This window comes from Cyanistes caeruleus, chromosome 1, assembly GCF_971803275.1.
Source record: "Cyanistes caeruleus chromosome 1, bCyaCae1.hap1.1, whole genome shotgun sequence".
Lineage (NCBI taxonomy): Eukaryota > Metazoa > Chordata > Aves > Passeriformes > Paridae > Cyanistes > Cyanistes caeruleus.
In genome coordinates, this window is record NC_141701.1 from 124,355,235 (window position 1) to 124,377,379 (window position 22,145).

Consider the following 22,145-nt stretch of genomic DNA (forward strand, 5'->3'; position numbering starts at 1 on the left):
CACATCAAGACTTGTTTGTTTTTCTGATAAGGAAAATGCCAGCTAAGTTAGACCATATGTTCTGTTCAAATAAGAACCGACATATTCACATATAATGGTCATTCTTTAAAAATAAAATAAAAATGAAAAAGCAATACAAAATTAATGTGGAAGAGGAGCAAGTTTATACATAAGTTTCAATTTCTGTTAATTTTCATAGACAGCAAATAATTTGCTAAGGAAGGCTGGTCAGCTCACATTTTAAGTGCTTGTGGTTTATGACTGTCTATGTTGATGACGTGAGTGATGTTAAAATCTAAGTGTACGTTGTTTGCTGGTTTTTTTAGTTTTTTTTCAGAAGGGTTTACATGGTCTTTGTTGTCTAGTGAATAATTGCCTACTTTGAGAAGGCTTGAAATTCACGTACTATATTGTAGTTTAGCAATACTTCAAAAATGTGTGGAATATGGTAGTAACATGGGAAGAAAAATAGAAGTTAGGAGAGCTCTGTTTAATGGAATACATCCTCTTCAGCTGCCAGTCATGAAGGAGCTTGACAGGCTTCTAGTGCTTCACAGCTGCAGAATCTATTTCTGCTTCTTCAGGGGAAATTGGAAAACTTCCACACTCTTTGCCAGCCTGAGAATCCCACATTAGGCATCTGCTGTGCTTTTGCTGCAGAAAGGGGACCCTGACATTGCCCAGCTGTCAGAGATGGCATTTGAACTCCTGCTGATAATATTGGGGGAGCTATTACTTATGCTCTGATCCTGATATCTTACTAGAGAACAAAAAAATAAATTAATGGACTTCAGGTTTTTTTTTTTTGTTTTTAGGTAACTTGAAGGAGATATTCAAAGTTGTATCCTGGCTTAAACCCGGCTTTGAGCCAAACATTCTTAATTTCATAGAGGGCTGATTTTGCTTCAGGATTTTTCTTTTTGCCCACAAGGATGACAAAGTCTTCATTGTATTTGTCTTGTATTAATTTCTAACTCCTAAAACAGAGCAATACTGATTTTTAAGGATGCTACAGTATATGCTAATATAGGACAAACCTAATTTTTTATTGAAATTTATGCTCACCAGCGTACATTGACTAATCTCATCAGTGAAAACCATTCTACTATTGAGAATCTAGTCAGGAATATTGTGTATACATGATGACAAGTAATAGTAGTTTGATGTGAGAAATCAGAAACTGGGTAAGAACCAGCTGTTGATGTGGTTTCTGAGAAACAGAGATTGGTGTGACTTCCTTTAGCTATATGGCAATTTCTTTTTCGCAATGACATGACCAAGAAGACTATAGAGTTTCAGCAATACACAAGGAAGCAGCTGATGAACATTAACTGCCTGTGTTCCATTGGATATTATTTGGCAAAATATAAATACGTATTTTTTTTCAAAATCTTGTGATACTACATTAGGTTCATCTAGTTTTTTTTAGAATCAAAACCTCTGATGATTTTAGAAAGGAAAAAGTCTGTTTGCCAGTATTGCCAAGAAGCCAGGAATTTAGAGAATTAGTTCAACATCTATACCAACTGCGCATAATTTTGTAAACCTTTAAAGCAGAGGCCTCAGAATGATTCCATTAAGAAGGAAGAAGATAATCATCCAACAAAAAGCTTAGTTTCATAAAAATAAATGATTTTATAATATTTTAGAGATTCATGTAAATTACAGTGGGCCTCTAACTAGTAAGTGCCAGTGAGTTGATGAGTTTATTCATGAAAGATTTGAGTGTAGTGCAACAGCTGACTGAAAAATTTGGCCTTAAATGTAAGGAATTGAATTTTTGGAGAAGAGGTCGAAGATGTAAATCTCACCCTTAAATGCATGGGTTTTGATAGATAATTAGCGGTATAGATTAACTTCATTTAAGGCTGGAAATAGTTATCGTGATGTGGTTAGTTTTCCTCTTTCACATATATTGATATATGTAACCAATTCTGACAGTCATTAAGAATATCTGTGTGGTTTTAGAAATCCCTCTCTGTTGTTGGGGAGTTTTATCTTCTGACCTGCAGCACCATTATTTTTAGGATCATTCCATAAAATAATAATATTTTTAATACTAGTTGTAATTTAATATCAGCCTAGATACATTGATATTATCGTGTTGCGGTGGTGACAGCAGCCTGGTGGATTTTTCTGAGTTGTTTTTGAAACACATGGATGTCCATGAGCTTCTGAAGAATTATTTTATTTTATCGTTGCCTGTGTATTTAGAATGATCATGCTGTGATCTGCTGCAAAGTTTTAAATGAAGTAACAGCTTGTCTTTTATATTCTTGAGTCAATCTCCAATTTTTATTGGCACTTACATATTTCACTGTTTATTTTATTAAGTGAAATCTGTTTCTCTTATGTCCTGTGTAGAATGTGAAAGATGATGGGCAGCATGTATGGAGATTGAAACACTTCAACAAGCCTGCCTACTGTAATCTTTGTTTGAACATGCTGATCGGAGTAGGCAAGCAAGGTCTCTGCTGTTCTTGTGAGTATAAGCATTTCAGCATCCATTTGCTTACATGTCTGTTCCTAGAAATGTTGTTCTTGCTGCATAGCAAAGAACCAGTGGCTTCCCCTTACAGAACCATTGCCACCACAATAGTGTCTCCCCCTCTTCTCTGCTTGAGTTACCATGGGTTCTTTTTTTAATTTTTTTGGGATATTTGGCTTTAAAATATATTGTTTGAGGGAGTTTTCCGTTTCAAAGGGGTATCTCTGTTAGTTCCCTTTGTAGTCTATCACTCTTTTTTTTCTTTACTGCTACTGCTTTTTTATTTTTATTAGAGAGTATCAGGCTGAAGTTTTAATTTTACACTTAATTTTATGCTTTTATTACTCCTCTTTTGTTTTTATTAATACTTGTACAATAGGTATCAACTTGAGAAACATCTAAGTTCCATGTTTTTTGATTCAAATTTTGCACAGAAGTACTGTTTTCTTAATTCTGAAGGTGAAAATCCCTGAAACAAGTTTCTGTAATGGTTCTAAAGTTTTGTATAGTTACTTGTTTTGTAGTTTTAAATTTCAATCCACATGTTAACTGATTATAGATTTTATGAAAAGGAACACAGAAAAGCTGCTGCATCTAATTTGACCTTCCTTACGCTATTAGATGCAGCTACTACCCTTCAATTCCCATAGCTGTATCTATGCATTTCCTGATAATGGGTTAATCAAGGTGTTTGACCACCTAACGTATCTCTTAAGAAACCAAGGTTTGTTCCATTTGAAAGTTTCAAAAAATGATGATCCATATCTTTCTTTCGTGGTGTGTTCCAATGATTAATTTTTTTTTTAACACTTATTTGAATATGTCATGTAGATGATTCCAGTGATTGATTCATGTTATGCCCTACTCCATTAGATTAATGAGATCTTTAGTAAACAACTGTTTTCTTCTCATAATGGTACCAAGTCACCTTTCATTTTTCTTTTTGGTAAAATAGTTGGATTCTTAGTGTAACTGACTTTCACCATTTTTGGTATGAAAGATAGCCCCTCACAGCTGATAAGGATCTTTCTACATGTACAGTTCTATTGATTTAATTTGAGATTAGTCTGAATGAGTGAGGGTTTTGAATTGACCATTTCTCTTTTCTGGGGGCCACAGGAATCTCTGAAACATAATTTGGATGTAAATCCTTGTATGCATTTTCACATCATATAATTTCATTCACCATACTATAAAACGGGAAAGATACATTTATTAAAATTTAAAAAAAATAGAAATTGCTTGAGATTAATAAATGCTGATGACAGTAACTGGAGTATATATGTAAAATATTGATTTGACTATTAGATCTTGAAATTTTACATTCTTTAATATTTTTTTTTGTCAGACTGATACTGTGAAAAAATAAGACCCATGTATGTTGGACGGAGAGTTCTATTGAGCAAATACTGATTATTTTCAATACTTATCAGAAATGGGTAGGCCAGTTATATAAACTGTCCCGAAAAGACAAGCTTTGCAAGACCGGAATTTTTTCCTTCTGCAGTGTGTCTTTTGAGAATGTATTTATTGTTGTGCTAGGCATTTATGAGAACAACGGTCTCAGAGTATCTGAAGAACATGTTCCTTTCAATTACTTCATGCAGCAAGAGGCATGAGTCTACTTGCAAAACTATTCCACTATTTCCTTATTTAGCTAAGCTTTTTCTCCAGTATATTTTCAAAGCATTGCTATAGATTTCATTATTTGCATTTTAGATTGTGTGGGAGGAAAAAAAAAAAAGGGGGGAAACCACAGGGGTCCTCACCATCCCTCCATGGTCCAATCAACAATGTTACTCCCTGCAGTTTGTCTGATTAATGGCTGCGCCTCCCACTGGGTTTGTGTAATAGGTGCAAGCAAGGTGTTTAGAAGTACTTTGTGCTTAATTGCTCTCGAGGTCAAAAGCCTGAGACATATACCATGCCGGGAGAAATTCATTCTCAGTTTTTATTAGTTGACTCTACTGAATGCTGCATAAGCTGTAGCATTATTTCCTCATCTTGGCACAGTTGTATCATTGAAGTCAGGAGAGGTTTGCGTTGTACCCTGTATTGTATGTTTCCCAAATGCAGCTAGCATGATCTTTACAGATTTGGTCAGCAACAGCAGCTACCTAAAGCTGGAGTTGGAGGACTTAGGGGAAAAAAAAAGGCTTCTCAGGAGTTGGTATTTTGTAAAACAAGAGTCAAAGTTATGGTGATTACATGGAATGCATGACAACAGTTTCTATTCAAGAATGGACTAATCAGCCATTTCTGATTTATAAATCAGTGGTAGAAACAACATAAATTCATTGGCTTTTATTTTTGTGCTTGCCAGCTGCTCTCAAGCCTATAGTTTGTAAAATACACGTTTCTTCCTCCGAGCAAATGACACAAACCATTTGGCAGTCACCAATTTGTCTTTAATATTTTTGTCATTTGGGAATTATTGTGAAAAAATTTAGTGAGGTCTGATTTAATTAAGCAGTTCCTGTTATGCAATGATAGTGTATTCTTGGATTTCTCACTTGCATAATATTTCCTGTTCTAATTTGCCTTTTGTATTCCATGGAAAAAGCAGTCTAGTTTGAGTTTTCATTGACTGATTGGATTGATTATTTAGCTGGTAATATTATTTGTTTCATAGAAATATAGTGAGAAACATCATTGCCTCAACATCTAATAACGTGTCTTTTTTTTTCAGTTTGCAAGTATACAGTCCATGAACGCTGTGTCTCCAGAGCTCCTGCATCTTGCATCAAAACATATGTGAAGTCTAAAAAGAATACTGATGTAAGTTTGAGGTACCACTAACTTTGCCATGTGCCTGTTCATTTAGTAACTCTGTGTATATTCACATTTTTATTTTGCAGGTAATGCACCATTTTTGGGTAGAAGGAAACTGTCCAACAAAATGTGATAAGTGTCACAAAACTATAAAGTGTTACCAAGGCTTGACTGGACTTCATTGTGTTTGGTGTCAGATTACAGTGAGTATACTATTGTAATACATTCCACACAGGTTCCAGAGATAAAAATCATTGAATGTCTTTCTGTAGCCTCATAATCTGAAATGTCTCATTCAGTTTAGTCATCAGCAATGCCTAGTGTGTGTCCAAGGAATGGTATATGCAGAGTATGCTTAGGACTTGTTAATTGTGGCAAGAAAACATACTCATTTTATGTCATGAAATGCTTATTTCAATATGTCATGAAGCAAATTTGCTTCATGACAATATCCATATGAAAATAATGTGTGCCACTAAAGAACAGAATTCCCAATCTACACTACAGAAAGATTACAAAAGAGTTTTCAGTACCAGGAAAAAGCAAGGTCACTGTGACACTAGGTCTAATTGGTGGTATGCTGACAGGCAAATGAATTTGAGGACGTTTTATAGGATACACTGATTCCAAGTGTCTGGGAATAATAGCAGAGACAAGTTGATAATATACTAATCTGTGCACCAAGTCAAATATATACAACTTTAGTGTGCTCCTTATTCAGCAGGAACCAGAAACTGGAACTAATGACATTCAGGGAACACTGCCCTTATAAGTGAGATCTTCATGCTAGAAGGAGCAATGCCAGTATTTCTGTTTCTAGCCAGGGCAGGATTTAAATCTAAATGGGGAGAGATTTCAGCCTTCTTCGTGTGTATTTGCTGGTTTTGCTGATACCATTATTATTATTGTTACGGAACAGCAGTTGTTTGTTCAGTGCTTTAAATAATAATACAAGACTGAGGCATTACTGAATGTTTGTTTTAAACATACAAGTTTGGATGTTTTATGACATATTTTCTTAACACAAGAATACAAATTATGAAACATCATCAAAGAAAATAGATCCAGGATGCTTTCAGTGATAAGCTGTTATGATTACTTAAAAAACAATATTTTAGAAGAAAGCAAATATGTGGTCCAGATTGCTGTCAAAATTTGGATAATTTATGTAAAGAGTAAAACACCCAATCCAAAATGTTCTGCATGTAGATAATTAAACTTAGGCAATGGCTATATGTGTGTAGCAAGAAAAATAAGGGTGTACTGCTGTAGATACAGAAGTGTTTACACCTGTGTAATATGTGTATATCATTCAAGAAATATAGATTATGTAACATATATTGACTTTTAAAGTCAAAGAAAGATTGCAGATTCTGACTTTCTGCAGTATAAATTATTTTCCCATTGGTTCATGTGGACCTGGACCAGATTTGCACTCTTTTCTTTTTTACTCCTTGAAGTTGTACATCAAGATTCAGAGAGTTTTCATAAGAACTGTTATTCACTGAAGAAGTACTGAGAAATTGTTTGTAACTTAAATCACTCTAAATGTTAAATTCTTGTGAAAATATCTTGGGTGCTTTTGTGCTTATTGAAATGTCTAAATAGCTGTCAAAGTTCCAATTAAAAATGGGTGTGTGTTTTTTCACAGCTGAAATTGAAAATGTTGGCACTAGGGTTTACAATTTTTCAATTTATTTCCTTCCATAATTTAAAGCGTTTTTTAAAAGTAATTCCATATTTTCAAATAAATTTAATAATATTTTGTTTCTTTTTATAGATTCAGATATGAATTAGACACAACTGAAGAATGAGTATTTTTAAATACTGCAAATTGTATTTCAAACTCCTATTCACTTGCAATTCTCTTCATTTGATATATTCTATTTCAATGTTTTAATTTTCTACTAGTAACACCTTAATTACAGAAAAAAAATTTCTAACAGTTGCATGATTTTTGAATGGATATTCTGAGATAATATAATTATCATCACATCCTTAATGTGTTTTTCAACTCGTTGTACTGCACATTTACAACTTATAATCAAAGGGGATGCTCTTTATTACAGAACTAATTCTGAGCCTCTTTCATGCATTTTAAATATATCTGTACTTACAACTGAATAAGGTCACTTCTGATGTCAAATAATTGACTCAAGTCCCAAAACTTAGAGGTGTTTCTCACTAAGGAGGCTTGCTATACTGAATTTTCAGCCAAATCCATGATCCCTCTTCCATATAATTTGTAGTTCTCCACCATGGTCATGTAAATTTTTTTCCCACTCATCTTCTCTCCAGCAAATACACTTCTTCCTGCTTTGCAGGTTGTGAGGGAGGTTATATTCTCCCTCACAGAGATAGGTTTACAATAAGGGAATTTTGGGAAAATATATTTAAAACCTGCTAAAATACAGGGTTTTTTGAGAGGCGTGCATATTATTTTATTTATTTGTATCAAAGTGTTATTTTCATCAAACCTACCTTTCTTCTACCTTTTCTGTTAGCTGCAATATGCCAATTCTGTTGTCAGAGATCAGCAGAGATTAATAAGAAGATTAAGCTATTTTTTCATAGATAAGTTTGCATGCCACTGAGTAGCAAAGCTGCTAATTACCACTGAATGTGTGAAGATACTTTTATTTGATGTAACATGGCCTGGTGTGCATTAATTATGGTACAAGTAGCCTTACCACTGAGGCAGAGAATTAGCATGACAAATAATTTAGATTACAAGGCTACCAAAATACCCTCACAATAAGGCTTTAATACTCAGAGTAAATCGAAACTCTTTAGATTTTTATTTTCTGTTGCTAAGTAACTGCCTTAAAAGGTAACTTTACAGATTAAATTAATTTGGACAAGGCTAATATTAGGTGCCATTCAGTTCAAAATTCAGAAATGTCATGTCAAAATTAACTGTACCAGATAATTTTATGAAGACCATATTGCCAGTAAAATTTATATACATCAGCAATTGGGATAATTGTATTGTAATTTTGAGAGTTCACATGAGTTAAACCATTTAAAGGAAAATGAGTCAGTCATTGAAAAAACGTCATTAAGAGATGCAGGCATTGAACTAAAGGTTTTGTAACAGCTTCTGAACCTGTTGAACTAATGCTGTATGCTACCTGTTATACTAGATAAATCACTTGTTAATAAGATTTTTACCTCACAACTCCTGATATTTATTAGCCTGATTATATTTCCTTATTGTAAATATACATATCCTTTCTAAAGCATCTATCTTTATGGGAAATGGATGGTATCTGAAACATTCATGAATTTTGTTAAATTTATACAGAGATAAAAATGCAGAATAATTTAAGTTGGAAAAGACCTTTATGATCATCATCTAGAAAAAGAAACTTTCACAAAAATTTACAATATTAATTTTATTTTGTTCTATCTCTAATGATATTGTGAAGTATACCAATTAAATGTGAATGCTTTCCATGATCCAAGCACACAACTCTTCCTTTGTACTGTGTGGCTGAATATTTAGTCATTTGAAATGAGTTAAACTCTAAATTATGAACAAGAACTCTTGATTGCTAATGCAAAATATTTCATCATTTATCATTACTTGTTACTGTTTTATGTTCCTGGTACACGCACATTTATCCATTCAGCCTCTGTAACAAAACGGAAGTCAGCCAATGCTCTTCCACTCAGCAGACCTGAGGATATTCTTTTCATGTTTTCACAGTAGAACTGTTGTCATTGCTTTCAAGAAAACTTGATGAATTTTAAGCATAAATTAGAAAAAGGAGAGCAATTCCAGTTCCCTATCAGTCAATGGAAACCTGAAAACTGATACAATCAGGACCAAAATTTACCCAATGGAGGATATTCCTGTGTTCTTCTTTTGTATTTGAATCTGCAGTGCCTATCAGCTTCAGGAAGGAAGCAGAGTTACACCAAGTGTGCCAAAAGCTGCCTTGAATTACTCACTGGTAGTGTAGAACAGAAGTTCCTGGCTCAGTGCAGGAAGCTCTCTCCTGAACTGCAGCTTGTGGTCACCAGTCACAGTATGCTGATGTTACTGTACTGCTGTGCAGTGCTCTTATTTTGTGCGCTGATCCACGCATACACTTTCCAAATTGGAAAATACTTTCAGCTATCATTCTTCACTTCCATATAAATCTGTTAGTTTTGTCTGTCCTGGGGGGCTTTTCACTGCAGTATGTTTCATTTTCTTTCCAGTACTTTAGCAATATTTAAGTTAATGAAACTCACCCCATTCTAGGATGCCCATTTTCTTATGCTGTAATAGTAAAATTTCTAAGTTAAATTTTCATTTTCTTTCTTCATGTAGTTGCATAACAAGTGTGCTTCACATCTGAAACCTGAATGTGACTGTGGACCTTTGAAGGACCATATTTTACCACCCACATCAATCTGCCCAGTAGTATTGGTGAGTTGTCTGTATGTTAATTTTTAAAACGCTGCTGGGACTGACTGCCAGGTATTTGCTAAATTCACAGGACTATGTGAATCTGAAACACAATGTGAAATCCTGGCTGATGGGTTTGTAGGCATAAATGTGTTTTACCCTCTGCATATTGCATTTTCCTTCATGTGAGAATAAACTTTCTGTAGGGCTTATTATAACTGAAGCTGACTCAGGTTTTATCACTTATTCAGACTGTACTTACCAGAAACTGTATAGGCAGAACACTTCTACATTTTACATCTTTTATAGATCCAACTTCCCAGAATAATGAAGTTATTCTTATGGGCAGTTTTTGCTTGGGATGCATATTGTATATCTGCAATGCTGAGGTCTCTGATCTGAGCCGGAGGTTACCTAGAATGATGACACTGGTCTTGCAGTAAGCTATGCATCAACATTATGGTATATTTTATTCTGCAGTCGTGGACAGTAAATTTCTCTGTCCACAAAAACAATAACTCAATTCAATGAAAATAAAAATGCATGCTGTGTGTAGGTTGTATAGAAAAGAGCTGACCATTTTATCATTAAAAAGAGCTTGAGAATTAACTTATGTATTCACATATTAAATTGGATATTTTATGCTGATGAAAGTCATAGCATCATCATGTTCATAAGAGAACAGATGAGTGGTCTGCTTTAAATGTATTTCATAGTAAGTGTAAGAAATGCTTGGACTTAAGAAAGTGTAATTTATTGAGGGGAGGTAAAAAAATAAAATATGCATCCTAATCTTAAACCAGTTGCTGATCACTAGGAATAATATTTGTGTCTATTGTAAATTACTTGTTTTCTAATGAATCCATTTGGCTGTTTGTTTATAAATCTGTTAAGGTACAAATGTTAGACTTTGTCCCTCTACATGTGTAAAGTGGGATTATTCCATTGCTCTCAATAAAACAATACAATGAAAACCTGCCTTTAATATTTATTAAATATTTAATTATTTTTTTTAAGTCATAAAAGTGGCTTTGAAGTTTGTCTCTATGATATTTTGGTATTATCTGGACATGTTCTGATTAATAGTTATAAAGTATTATTTTAAGTTTGTTGGATGATTATATTCTGTATTACCTTATTTAATTTTCAGGATTTGAGGTCATACTTTAAAAGTTTGGATCTGGAAATTACGATTCCGTTATTGGGCTATTGTTTTCATTTTAATGTTATTTATCATTTGCCATTGGTATAAATGGAATGAATCGTCAGCATGAAATTTTATCTTCAGTTGTATTGGCATAACTGCATTTTCTTTTCAGGAGAGGAAGAGGAATAGAGGAATTAAGTTTTTCTGTTCCACAATTGGAGTTTAGTTAAGTTGTTTAGAGGATATGTCGAAGCACTCTAGAGTTAAATCACCCCTGAATAGGTTTGTTTTATCTCCAAATTTTCAAGGCATAAGCAGAAATAAATATGTTTTCCTGTTTTGGAATCATGTTACTACCAGTGCAACACAAGACATGTATTTTAGCACAATTTATACTGTTAGGAATCGAAAATATATTTTACTGTGATTTCATGGAAACTTTATAATCTTGTAGTGTACTAGTTCTTCTAGTAGTTTCTTCCAAAAATGCACTAAAATTCTGAGTTTAATTATGTTACAAATACTACCTCACTGACCTAGCTAATAATAACTTCTTCTAAAAGTGATGGGTTATAGTGTACATATAATTTGTGTTAGTAATTTTTTAATTAGTGTCTCCCATTTCCTGTTACGGGGATTCCTTTTGAGAAACATACTTCAATGTATGTGAGACTCAGTAATAACAGCAGTAAATATATAAAACTAGTGAATATATTCATGTGAAAACTGTCTAACCATGCAATAGGAAGTGTGACTATTAATAAAAACTATGTGTTCAGACATCCAAATCTGACAGTGGAAGGGTCCTTCACCCAGGTCACACATTTAGCTTCAGTGATCACATGAACATTAATAGTCTTGCAATGCTGTGTATATGTGGAAGGTAAATAAAAGCAGATAACCATAATGCTTGCTGTGCCGGGCATATCCTTGAGTATTTTGAGGTGTCAGAGAAGAATGGATTTTCTTCTCCCATAAAATATAACAAAAATAGCAAGATAAAAAATGTTGTATCTTTAATCTCCTGAAAATGTTGGCCCTCCCTTCCACCTGTAACTTTGTAAGCTCAGATTTCTTCTAGAAGACTGCAGTATTCATCTCAGAACAAGATGCCTTCTCCTAAGTTTTCCTTCAAGAGTACAGGGTAAATCCCTTCTCATCTCTTTCTTGCAGAGCTAGCAACATTAACATTTTTGCCTTTTTCATCCAACATTTCTCATGTCTCATTTCTTCAGTTCTTGTGAACTCCAGCCTCAACAATTTCTACAGTGTTAAAGGACTTTTTCATACACTGGATTTCACAGAACTGTGTATTACCAGTGTTACCAAAACAGTCTCTCAGCTGAGTGACTTTTAGTTGCTGGAGGGAGAACCAAAATGCCTCATAATGTGAAAGTTAGATGGCTGGTTTAAGTTAAATAAGGGTCCTCCCATCTCCAAAACTGTGCAAAATAGATCTTGTCAAATGTTAAATATGATAAGCTACATTGTCAGTTGAAAAAAAATTCAGTTGGGAAACTCATGTAGTTGATAATGTGTACATCATGAAAACATCACATATCTGTGTAGATTCAATGTCTTAAAAAGATTTTTCCTGTCTCACTGCATCAATTTTAAATGTTTTAGGAAAATGTAGTCTGTCAACTTTTAGTCCTTTTTACTTTCCTGTTTACGCTATATGAGGCTTGTTGCGTGGTGAAGTTTTTTGTTCAAGTTAAATGAGTTTTGTTATAAACTGTGTGCAGATCTCAAGTGATAGTCTTTTAATAGATGTCAGATACACTTTAATGTTACTCTCTTTTATTTCAGTAACATTTTAATTAATTCATACTGATTGAATAAATGTACATTGAGACTTGTTTCCTAATGAGGGCACATTTAGAGGAAAGGTTTTGCATCATTCTGATATCCTGTGGGTAATTATATTCTAATTATATGGTGGGGGGGAAAAAGTCTATAACTCAGTACTGATATTGTTCATTGGACCCAATTAATTACATGCACATAATGAAAGTTCATGATAAGGTTGACTGGCAGTGAGTTTAAAAATCTTTAACTCAATTGAATCCTAGCCTACCAGGAGTACAGAATTAGATCATAACCAGGTTTAAAACTGGGTATTGGAATGAGATGAGTGAGTAGTGAAGAAAACAAGATTGGTCTCTGCTTACGAGACAGTTTCCCTCACCCTGTCCCTTTATAAAGCAGAAAAGAAAAAATGCATACATTTTGTCTTCATTTCATGCCTTCCTTTACTTGCCCCATTTACTGATAAACATATAGGATGTTCTAATTTTTCCTTATGTCTGTAGAAAAGTAATTAGATTCTCAATTTCCCACCAAAATAGATACAGCCCTGGGTAGTGAAAAAACAACCAATAAAAGCTTACTCTTTAATAAATAATACTGTGTATTCATTTTACAGTGCATGATGATTTTGATTCTTCTATTGTATATGTGGTTTTTACAATTAATTTCTTTCAATTAATTTCTAGCATTATTTTTTAAATTCATAATTAAAACTTTTAATTGTGGAATAAAAGTAAAATTAAAGAACAAATTGTAAAACATAAGGTACCTTGCTAACAATGTGAGCATTACTATATGGCAATTGTCCCTGTCCCCATAGTAACCACATAATTTCAAAGGTGGGCTCTGGTATAATATTGAAGGTAAGAAATAAAAAAGAAAAATTAAAACTAGGTATATATCTTTGTGTTTTGATATCCAACTTCATTGTTTTATATTCTGTGTAAAATGGGTCATCGTGATAAAAAGTTTGAAACAATTTCCATTTTGTTTCTTTTCTCTTGTGAATGAATTTGACTTTTGTTTTGGGTAGTAAAGATGTTATACCATTTTAGGACAAAGTTATCTAAGCATAAATACAGTGTATGTCAATATGGAATATATATACAGATAAAAATGGATGTATATAAAATATATGCAATTTTTATACATCATAGTGTACATCTGTTTATATACACTAATATAAAATACCATCATAAATCAAGTTCAATTAACCTCTTATTTTAAAATATAGATGGTTATATAGTTTGGAAGAGGAAACAGATATATCTGATTCTTTTGGTATTTTATTGTACAAGACCATAAATGTTCAAAAATCTTTTGTTTATGCCTAGTTCTATTTAGGCTTGTAGAACATTATACATGGCAGATTACAAATGTTTGAGATAGGAAATGTGCCTTACTCAACTGAACAATATGTATTTTGATCTATAGCTTCAAACTTTTGCAATATATACAATGTAAATGTAGCAAGTATATTGACATTCTGGCAAAAAGTAATACAGAATTAAAGTTAAAAATACTTTTTAAGAATTTTCTTTCACTGTCAGTATTTAGACTAGATAGAACAGCTGTTGGCTGTGTTGGAATTGCAACATAGTTCAATAGATATTTTTTCCATGTCCTGTAATATGTTTTACTAATACTATTTTCCTGTGAGGTATGTAGACGTTATTCACATAGGAAAGCAGAGCTGTAGAGAGAGAGAAAAAGGGAATTAGCAGTGCCTGGTTAAAGAATGAGCTTTCTTAATCCCCTTTCCAGTTATTAATCCTAAAATAATTCTTCTGTTTTTATAATAGTAGAGATCAGTTTTAGCTCAGTTGAATCCAAGCTCAACATGGAGCACAGAAAGTCAGTGCAGTGTGTAAGCATTTTATGAGCAACTCAATCCTTTGAAGTTGAGTACTAGCCTTATCATGAGTTTCTGAACAAAGATACTGTAAAAAAAAAAGTTATTTGAATATATATGCTTGGGGGAGGGGAGTTGAATTTAGATCTGGTTGTTGAATAATAAGTAATGACATAGCAACTGAAAGAGATTTTAAAAACAAAACAAACCACTTTTTTCCCTTTTCAATTGTGTTTCATATTGCAGCTTGAGTTCTCTGAGAATCTAAATCAGACTTGAAATATAATGGTGTCCTTATCTACACTAAGAGCTTTTTCATTTCTTTGAAGTCAGAAGGAAATTAATAATTGCCCTGGAGGAAAATGTATCTTCCTAACTAATTAGCTGTTCGACAAACACAGTTCAATGTTAAAATAATAAGATGCTGATAAACTGAAATGGCAGCCATTCAATCATTTTAAGTTATATCTAGTTGCCTGCCCACAGCTCATCACTACTGTCTACATTTATTCTTTCCATCCTCTCCCACTGGAGTTTCAGATGATTTTATTTTCACAATTCTTCTCCAACACTTTTGTCTTTCTTGCACACTGTATATAATCAGCTTCTATAGCCCAAGTTGGAGTTGCAAATACAGTTGAAAGTCTTGGACCATATTTTGATGCATATATTGAATGGGTACAAGATGTAAGGCAAGTTGTCTACAGAAAACTGAATGAACAAAGGCCAACATGCCAAATGAGAAAGATTTGATTGTGATTTGGTGTGTAATTCTTTATCTTTTTATTTAGACAAGCTAAAAAAGGACCGCAAAGTATATTTATAAAGTTATCACATAATGATTCTTTGTTCAGAAGAAGGAACAATCAGCAGTTCTAGAAGTTATTCTTAAATGCATTTACTCCATTCCAGCCTTGTCTTCTTGCATGCATTTTGGCTACCAGCATTATGAGTGGCAAAATGCTATCTTCTCAATAGTGTAATGTGATTTTTTTCCTTTTTTTTTTTTTTTATTCCTTAGAAGCAAATGCTTTTCTCAAGACAGCTCTCAAATTAATTAGAAGCCTTAACTTTCCTTTATAGTATGGGCATGTGCAGCTCACTGGAAGGTATTTTTGCTGAGAATTGGTTAATAATCTTGTCCACAGGATGACTTTTAGCTTCTGCCTAGGGATTAAGAGCTGGGTATTGTACTACAGCTCTAAGAGCTTTCAAGACAGCATGATGTGGTGTTCTAATATAGACCCTTTTGATTAGCATGTACACAGAGCTGGAAATGTGGAGAAGTTGTAAAATGAATTTTCAAAATGTTTGAATCACAGTTACTTGGGTAAGTAGTGATGCTGATAGTGATCAGATACCTAATAGATACTACAGATAGATTGCCCACCGTGGTTTTGGCATAGTGGTGATGTGTGTTTTTTTTTAGCTTTCAGGATTTTTGAATCTTTAATTCTCTTTGGTTATTGAATAATTATGGACAAAAGTTTCATGGAATGGGAATTTTGTAAGCAGGCTCTTGAATGCTATATTGGTTTACAGAATTACAGTCTAGGAGTACCTTATACTATTAATAATCTATTATTATTATTATGTTTTTAAAGATTCCCATATCATTAAACAAAATAGCTCTGAGGAATCATGGAGCAACTTCCCTAAAAGTTCCTTAAAAAGAGCCCCAAAGCATCAGTTTGGTATTCAAGTCACGTATTTTAATTTCCATGGCCTTCATCTTGCAAACATTTGAGGCTATCTCTATGTGGTATTCCATACATTCTGTCTGATCTTATATGAAGTTTTGGAGTTCTAGAATAAGATGCTTTTGAATAACTGTGTTAGTTTATGCATAATAAATTAAAAATATATTTCTCTTGTTATGCAACCCCATGCCCAAATAGGGTGTATGTTTCATCCAAAAATACATATAATAGAAGAAGTAATTATCATACAGAAGTAATTTCAAGTTTTAATTCAGTAATTTCAAGTTTTAAGCTGCCACCTGACAAACTGTGTAATGGTATTAAGCATTTATTGATGAGTTTTTAATCCTGTATAATGTATAAGTACTTTGTTGTTTCATGTTATGAAATACATTGATTTAAATAATCTTGTGTAGGAAATAATCCAGAAAAAAATACGTTTGCAGTTATTGATTAAAAGGCAAGGAGAGAAAAAACACTTGTTGCTATTATTTGCCCTGAATTCTGCGTCAGTAGTTAAAGAGGCAGATTTTTAGTAAGCCTTTAGTAATTATGCATCTGTTTGTACCTGAACATCTATGATAGAGTATGGTATTTCTAAATGTTAGTGTTTCATGTAAAGTAAAATATTCTACCTCTATATAAAGAAAGAATATAAGTAGTTTTTTAAGATTAGTGATATACAGCTTGTTAATTGTAGCAGAAGGTGGCTTTTTAAAGCCTTGGTTCATTGATTTGGATGAGAATTCAAAGACTTGGAAAATAAAATTAAAATAGCTCTCCAGGTATCAAGTATCTCTTTCTGCTATTCAAAAGAACGAAGTCCTCATGTTTTCTAATATTCTTAGTTATTGTAATAGTGTTAAGATGGTCCCACACATACTTTCCAGAGTGTAAATTATATAATAGGATAGCTAAAACATCGGGAAAGTCCACTTGTGCAAAAGTGTAACAAAGTACTGTGCATGTTGTTAAGTATGACTGCTGCAGGGTACCTTGTGAACACTCTGTCCATGCCCTTTGCCATCCCAGCTGTTTGGTACTGCAGCCTAACATTCTCTTTTTCCAACAGACGCTTCCCACTTTAGGAGGTTTGCTCCCTGAGGTGCGTAGCGGGAGGCATCCATGAATGCTCGAGTACTAACAGTTCATGATATTGTACATTCTGCTATGAAGTGCATTTTGGGGCTGAACCGAAGATCTAGAGATGATATTCTGGGTTATTATTTGGAAAGTCCTTCCTGTCTTATTTGTAAATTATTTTCTGATTTAGAATGTGGAAAAGATGCAGTTGAATAATTGTCACCTTTCAGTGGTCTCTCTGGAGCAGTCCTGAGTGGTAGAAGCTCCAGCTAATGAATATTGACTCCAATTCCTTGGGAATTCAAGGGGGAAAATAAGACATGAGAAGGGCAAAAAGGGGTGGAAAAAAAAATTGTTGTGGTAAGTACTATTTTAGAAGATATGTGCACTAGCACATACCAGAAGGACAAAAAGCTTCATTCTTTGAGCCATCAAAATGTACAATAGCATCTAAATTGCTGTATTTGGTATCTCTGTCAACCTCATGCATGTTCACTAAAAAAAAAAATGGTTCATAGATACATTGATCATTTTATACGCTTTATTTAGCAAGGTATTAAAAATAGCACAACTCTTACAGAAACATTCTTAAATTGAAAGATGAATTTTTGCATTTCATAAAACCATTTTTTCAATGCATGTCAAATTTTTCTTAACTATATTAGAATTTTTAGGCTTTTATCCATTCTTATCGTCTTCTATTTTTATCTACTTTAAAAATTAAATTGCTTATTCCTTGACACTCTCTGATATCTTAGTAATGTTTCAGTTCCCAAAACAAAGGTATGCTAGGTCAGGCACAACTGGTATTTCATACTTTAAAGAAAGGGTCTGCACAAGAATTTTTAATTTCTTTTTTTAAATGAAGTGATAAATCTTGTTTTCCATTAACAGATTTACTCATTAGAATTATGATACAATTCATCACATTATGTCATACAAACTAAGTCAAATTCTCACTAGTGTGACACATACCTAAAAATTATAGGATATATAACTCCAGGAAATCTAGAACCCCTTGTCAACTTCTTCAGAAATGTTTACAAGAGCACTATTGATAGTTATGGTGACATGTATTGTGGTGATATATAAGATGGGTGATATGAAATACTTTATTTGTACTTTCTTCAAAAATCATCAGTGAAGAGTTTCAATGTTAATGAGGTATAATGAGGTATCTGTCTTTGATCATATTATTAACACTCTAGACAATTCTGTGTCGTGAATATTCTTTTTCCTTTATTTTACCTGAGATAAATAACCTAATCTTGTATTGTCTTTGTGAATCAAGCTATGGTTTTGCTTATGGGACAGGAAATAGAAACCGGGGAAGGAATGGCAATGTAGCAGTCATAGGACTGCTATGACATAGTCAAGGCCAACTGAGGGTATTTAATGTTATTTGTATCATGCTGCTATTTGTATCACCCCAGTATCCAAAACTTTGCGTAATTGTTACTGCATTTTACTTGAGTCATTAATAACAGTTTGGGCATGGGTCTCAGCATGATACATACAAAAAGATTTTTAGTGCCAGACTTTATAAAGGCTTCTTTTGAACTTATTTTTTAACCCCTCTAAATGCATAAACTCAGTGTGCTTTAGTCTGTTACTTTCTGCTAAATTTTTCTTTGAATTATCACAAATGTTCCTTTAGCTTGAGATTTTCCTAGACCTTTCAAAATTTGCTCTCCATCTCTGATTTTTGCTAGATACCACAATTTTTACTAGCTTTTTCTCTGCTTTACTGACATCTGATTTGATTTTTGAAGATGTTGCAGTACTCACAATCCAGATTTGGCCACAATGTAAAATCCTACTGAACAGGGTATGCTTTCTTTTTATAAAAGGTAGTGACTTTTAAGGGAAATTATTCACAAAGTTGTTTAAAACCTCAGAGCAACTTCTTAAATTTGTAGTGAAGCGTGAAGCTTCCTTCATAAGGAAGTATCTTACTTGCTGCTCTTGGGACTAACCAATCTGTTGTGGAAAATGTTTTGTGTTAGTTCAAAAATTTCATTCTCTTTGGGTGCTTCATCCTGGTTCTACTTTCTGAAAAAAATCATCAAATAAGTATGTGCAGAGCTGGTGATTTCTTAGGCAGTGATACATACAGTGTTTTTGTTTCTGAGGTTAAGGCTGAGGTGAATATCTCTAGTTGCTTCTACTGTTCTCTCTTTAAAGCAATAGTATTGCAGTCTAGTCTTTGATCTTGTCTTGGACCACCCAAGTTACTCAAAGCATCCAGGAACTCTGTTAACTAACCTCTTGGGAATCTCACTGCATACAGACAGTAGTGTAGACTCCCCTGTTGGTTTCTTCTTCCCAGTGGCGTAGATTTGTCCATCCTTTATAGAAATTGTGGTCAGATTGTCACCCCTCCCCCAAGCACTTGGCTACCCAAGGTAGTCTAGGATGACCTGGACCACTCTTTGCATCAGATCTAGACTAGAGACTCTGTCAGACTCAATTAAAGAAACTGATGATGGTATAAAAACAGTCAGGGTCCATGTTTGTGTTAGAAGATACTGCATTAAGCTGAGTGTTCCTCCCTTCCTGACAGAATCTGTGTCAGTGCTTCTTACCAGTAAAAACTGCTCCTGAAAGAGTTTCCTGGATTAATTGCTCCTAGGATCCCTAAGGCTTTATTGGAGGTAGCACAGAGATAGGTTGAGCTCGGTCTGGAATGTAAATGGTAGCATTTAATGAACTTGTTACTGCATGCAGTTGCAGGGGGTGCAACAATGTCCTTCATGCTCGTTTTCTAGTGCAGCAGCTTTGTGCCAGCCCATTCCCTTGACTACTTTAAAGCCTCCTTGCGCTTGTGAAGTGGAGGGAGGCGGCTCGGGTGCAATTGGGATTGGAGACACTGATTCTATTTGATAAACATCTGCTGTCTTAATTTATGGTGCATTTTTTGGACAACCTAAAAGGACATGCTGGGTGCAGTTTATAAATAGGATAAATGAGATACAAAGAATGGGAATACTTTTTTCCATGCAGAGTTCTCTGAAATGGCATGGTAACAGTTGAAAATATGATTGTAACAAAAGAATTCTGAGTTTTTCTCTTTCAAATAACCATCTCATTGTACTATGTATCAGTATCAAAAGTTGCCAACAGCTTAGAATCTGATGTAGATTCTGGTTTCCTTCTATTATAAAATACATATTTTATAAAAAGCTGCTCAGCTAATTGATAATGGTACATTTAGACCAGGTATGTTTTGTCAAATTGGTAAAGTACTTTGAAGCATCCAACCTTTGCTAGCAGTCAGGATGAAATTTTGAAAATTGCTGATCTCTTATCAATATGCTTATTAAACAATCAAGTATGATTGGCTTTCAAGTTTCAGAATTGCATCCTGGTAATGTCAGATTATCTTCTCACATCATTGCATTAATTTGTGTTGTGACTGCACACTTTTCATCCATCTATTGCCTAGGCATTATGGAATGTCCAGACACATAGATAGATGTTACGTGAAGTGGCCAGACATTGTGTATTAACTTGACTGAGATCTCATTTTCATTAAAGCAGAGCCTGACATTACTTGCTAGTCAAAAAAAAGCAAAAAACAACTTTGTGGAGGTACAGTCTCAGTTACAGTTGTACAGCATTATGTATAATGTGTTAAAATGTTCCCTTTTCTCCTTTTCTCTTTTCAAGGAAAGACAAGCAACAGTGAAAAAAGAAAAGAGCTGCCCTCAGCAAATGAACAAACTGGGAGAACGGAACAAAATGCAAAGAGCAAATTCTGTCACTGTAGATGGACAAGGCCTTCAGGTGTGATTATTGTTATTTTAATATTAAGCAGATAATTTTAGGTATGAAGAGTGAGATGTGTTTAAAGTGAAATATACATTCACTCTTGTAGTGTTTCAGTTTTACATATTTTAAGAGGCAATAAGTAAATTCTTCTATCGGTTCAGGAATCTTGTGATACACATCTGCTTTTCGTGTCATTGTCAGGATTTCCTAAGACATTAAGGGGGAGGGAGGACTAGCTCTAAAACACTTCTGTCATGGGGTGAAGCTGAACTAGTTTATTTTGGTGTCATGCAATGTTGAGTAAATTTACATTATGAATCTAAGTCTGTCATGATAACTATTAACTATTCTTATTTGTACCTGTTAATTAATGGATGGAGTAAACTTCAAGGGTGCTATTTGTCCAGGTATTTCTAAGTAGGGTATTTGGCATCTCAACATTAACAGTGGTGAGAAGCAACGTGTTTTCATTACTAACAATAGCTATAATAAAAATGGAAGTTTATGTACTTGAAAGAAAAACTCGTGTGTGTGATGAACTAATGTTATTTAGGGGTGGTGACTTAGAGATATGCCTGAACTGCTGACTTCTTTCCCTTGAGGTATGGGTAGTTTTGAGTGAAATCAATGTCCATATGCAGGATTCTGCTGCTTTATTTCCTCAGGAGTTAAATTATCATCATGATAATCACAATATGATAATCATTTAATATACTTAATTGTCTCTTCTCTTTATCTTTTGATATGTTGCAATTTGGCTTCAGTAAAAATATTCCATTACCATATATCAATTATATTATGCCTCATAATTATTTCATCTTGTGTCAGCATAGGAATGCTTATTGTATTGTTTTGTCTTTTAGATTAGTCAAACATTCTTGTTATGGCAACCCAAAGAAGGGAAAAATAATCCAAACAAAACCTGAAACAGAAACCCTAAAACCTATCCAGTCACTTGGCTGCTCCAATAATGGCATAGTTGGATATTAGAGCAGTCATTATAATTGCTTTCAAGAATCTCTTCTTGTACTTACCATTTTCACAGGCTTCACTGCTATCCAGATCATCTGTGACGAAACATGAAGAAAAAAATATTAGAGTCATAATTGAAAGAAGTCTCAAGTTCT

The 22,145-nt window shown here is 33.8% G+C and overlaps 1 protein-coding gene across 21 annotated transcripts in view; it reads left to right on the forward strand.

Moving 5' to 3' along the window:
* Positions 1-22,145, forward strand: part of DGKB (diacylglycerol kinase beta) — a 384,986-nt gene that overhangs the window by 142,588 nt on the left and 220,253 nt on the right. For 12 of the 21 annotated variants that reach the window (XM_086855550.1, XM_086855613.1, XM_086855560.1 and 9 more), the window contains 5 exons: positions 2,365-2,482; positions 5,178-5,266; positions 5,347-5,463; positions 9,579-9,677; positions 20,917-21,033. In XM_086855550.1, the coding sequence (XP_086711676.1) occupies positions 2,365-2,482; positions 5,178-5,266; positions 5,347-5,463; positions 9,579-9,677; positions 20,917-21,033 (540 nt within the window). Of the gene's footprint in view, positions 1-2,364; positions 2,483-5,177; positions 5,267-5,346; positions 5,464-9,578; positions 9,678-17,236; positions 17,270-20,916; positions 21,034-22,145 lie in introns of all 21 variants that reach the window. The other 9 variants (XM_086855471.1, XM_086855499.1, XM_086855472.1 and 6 more) reach the window with 1 other exon arrangement.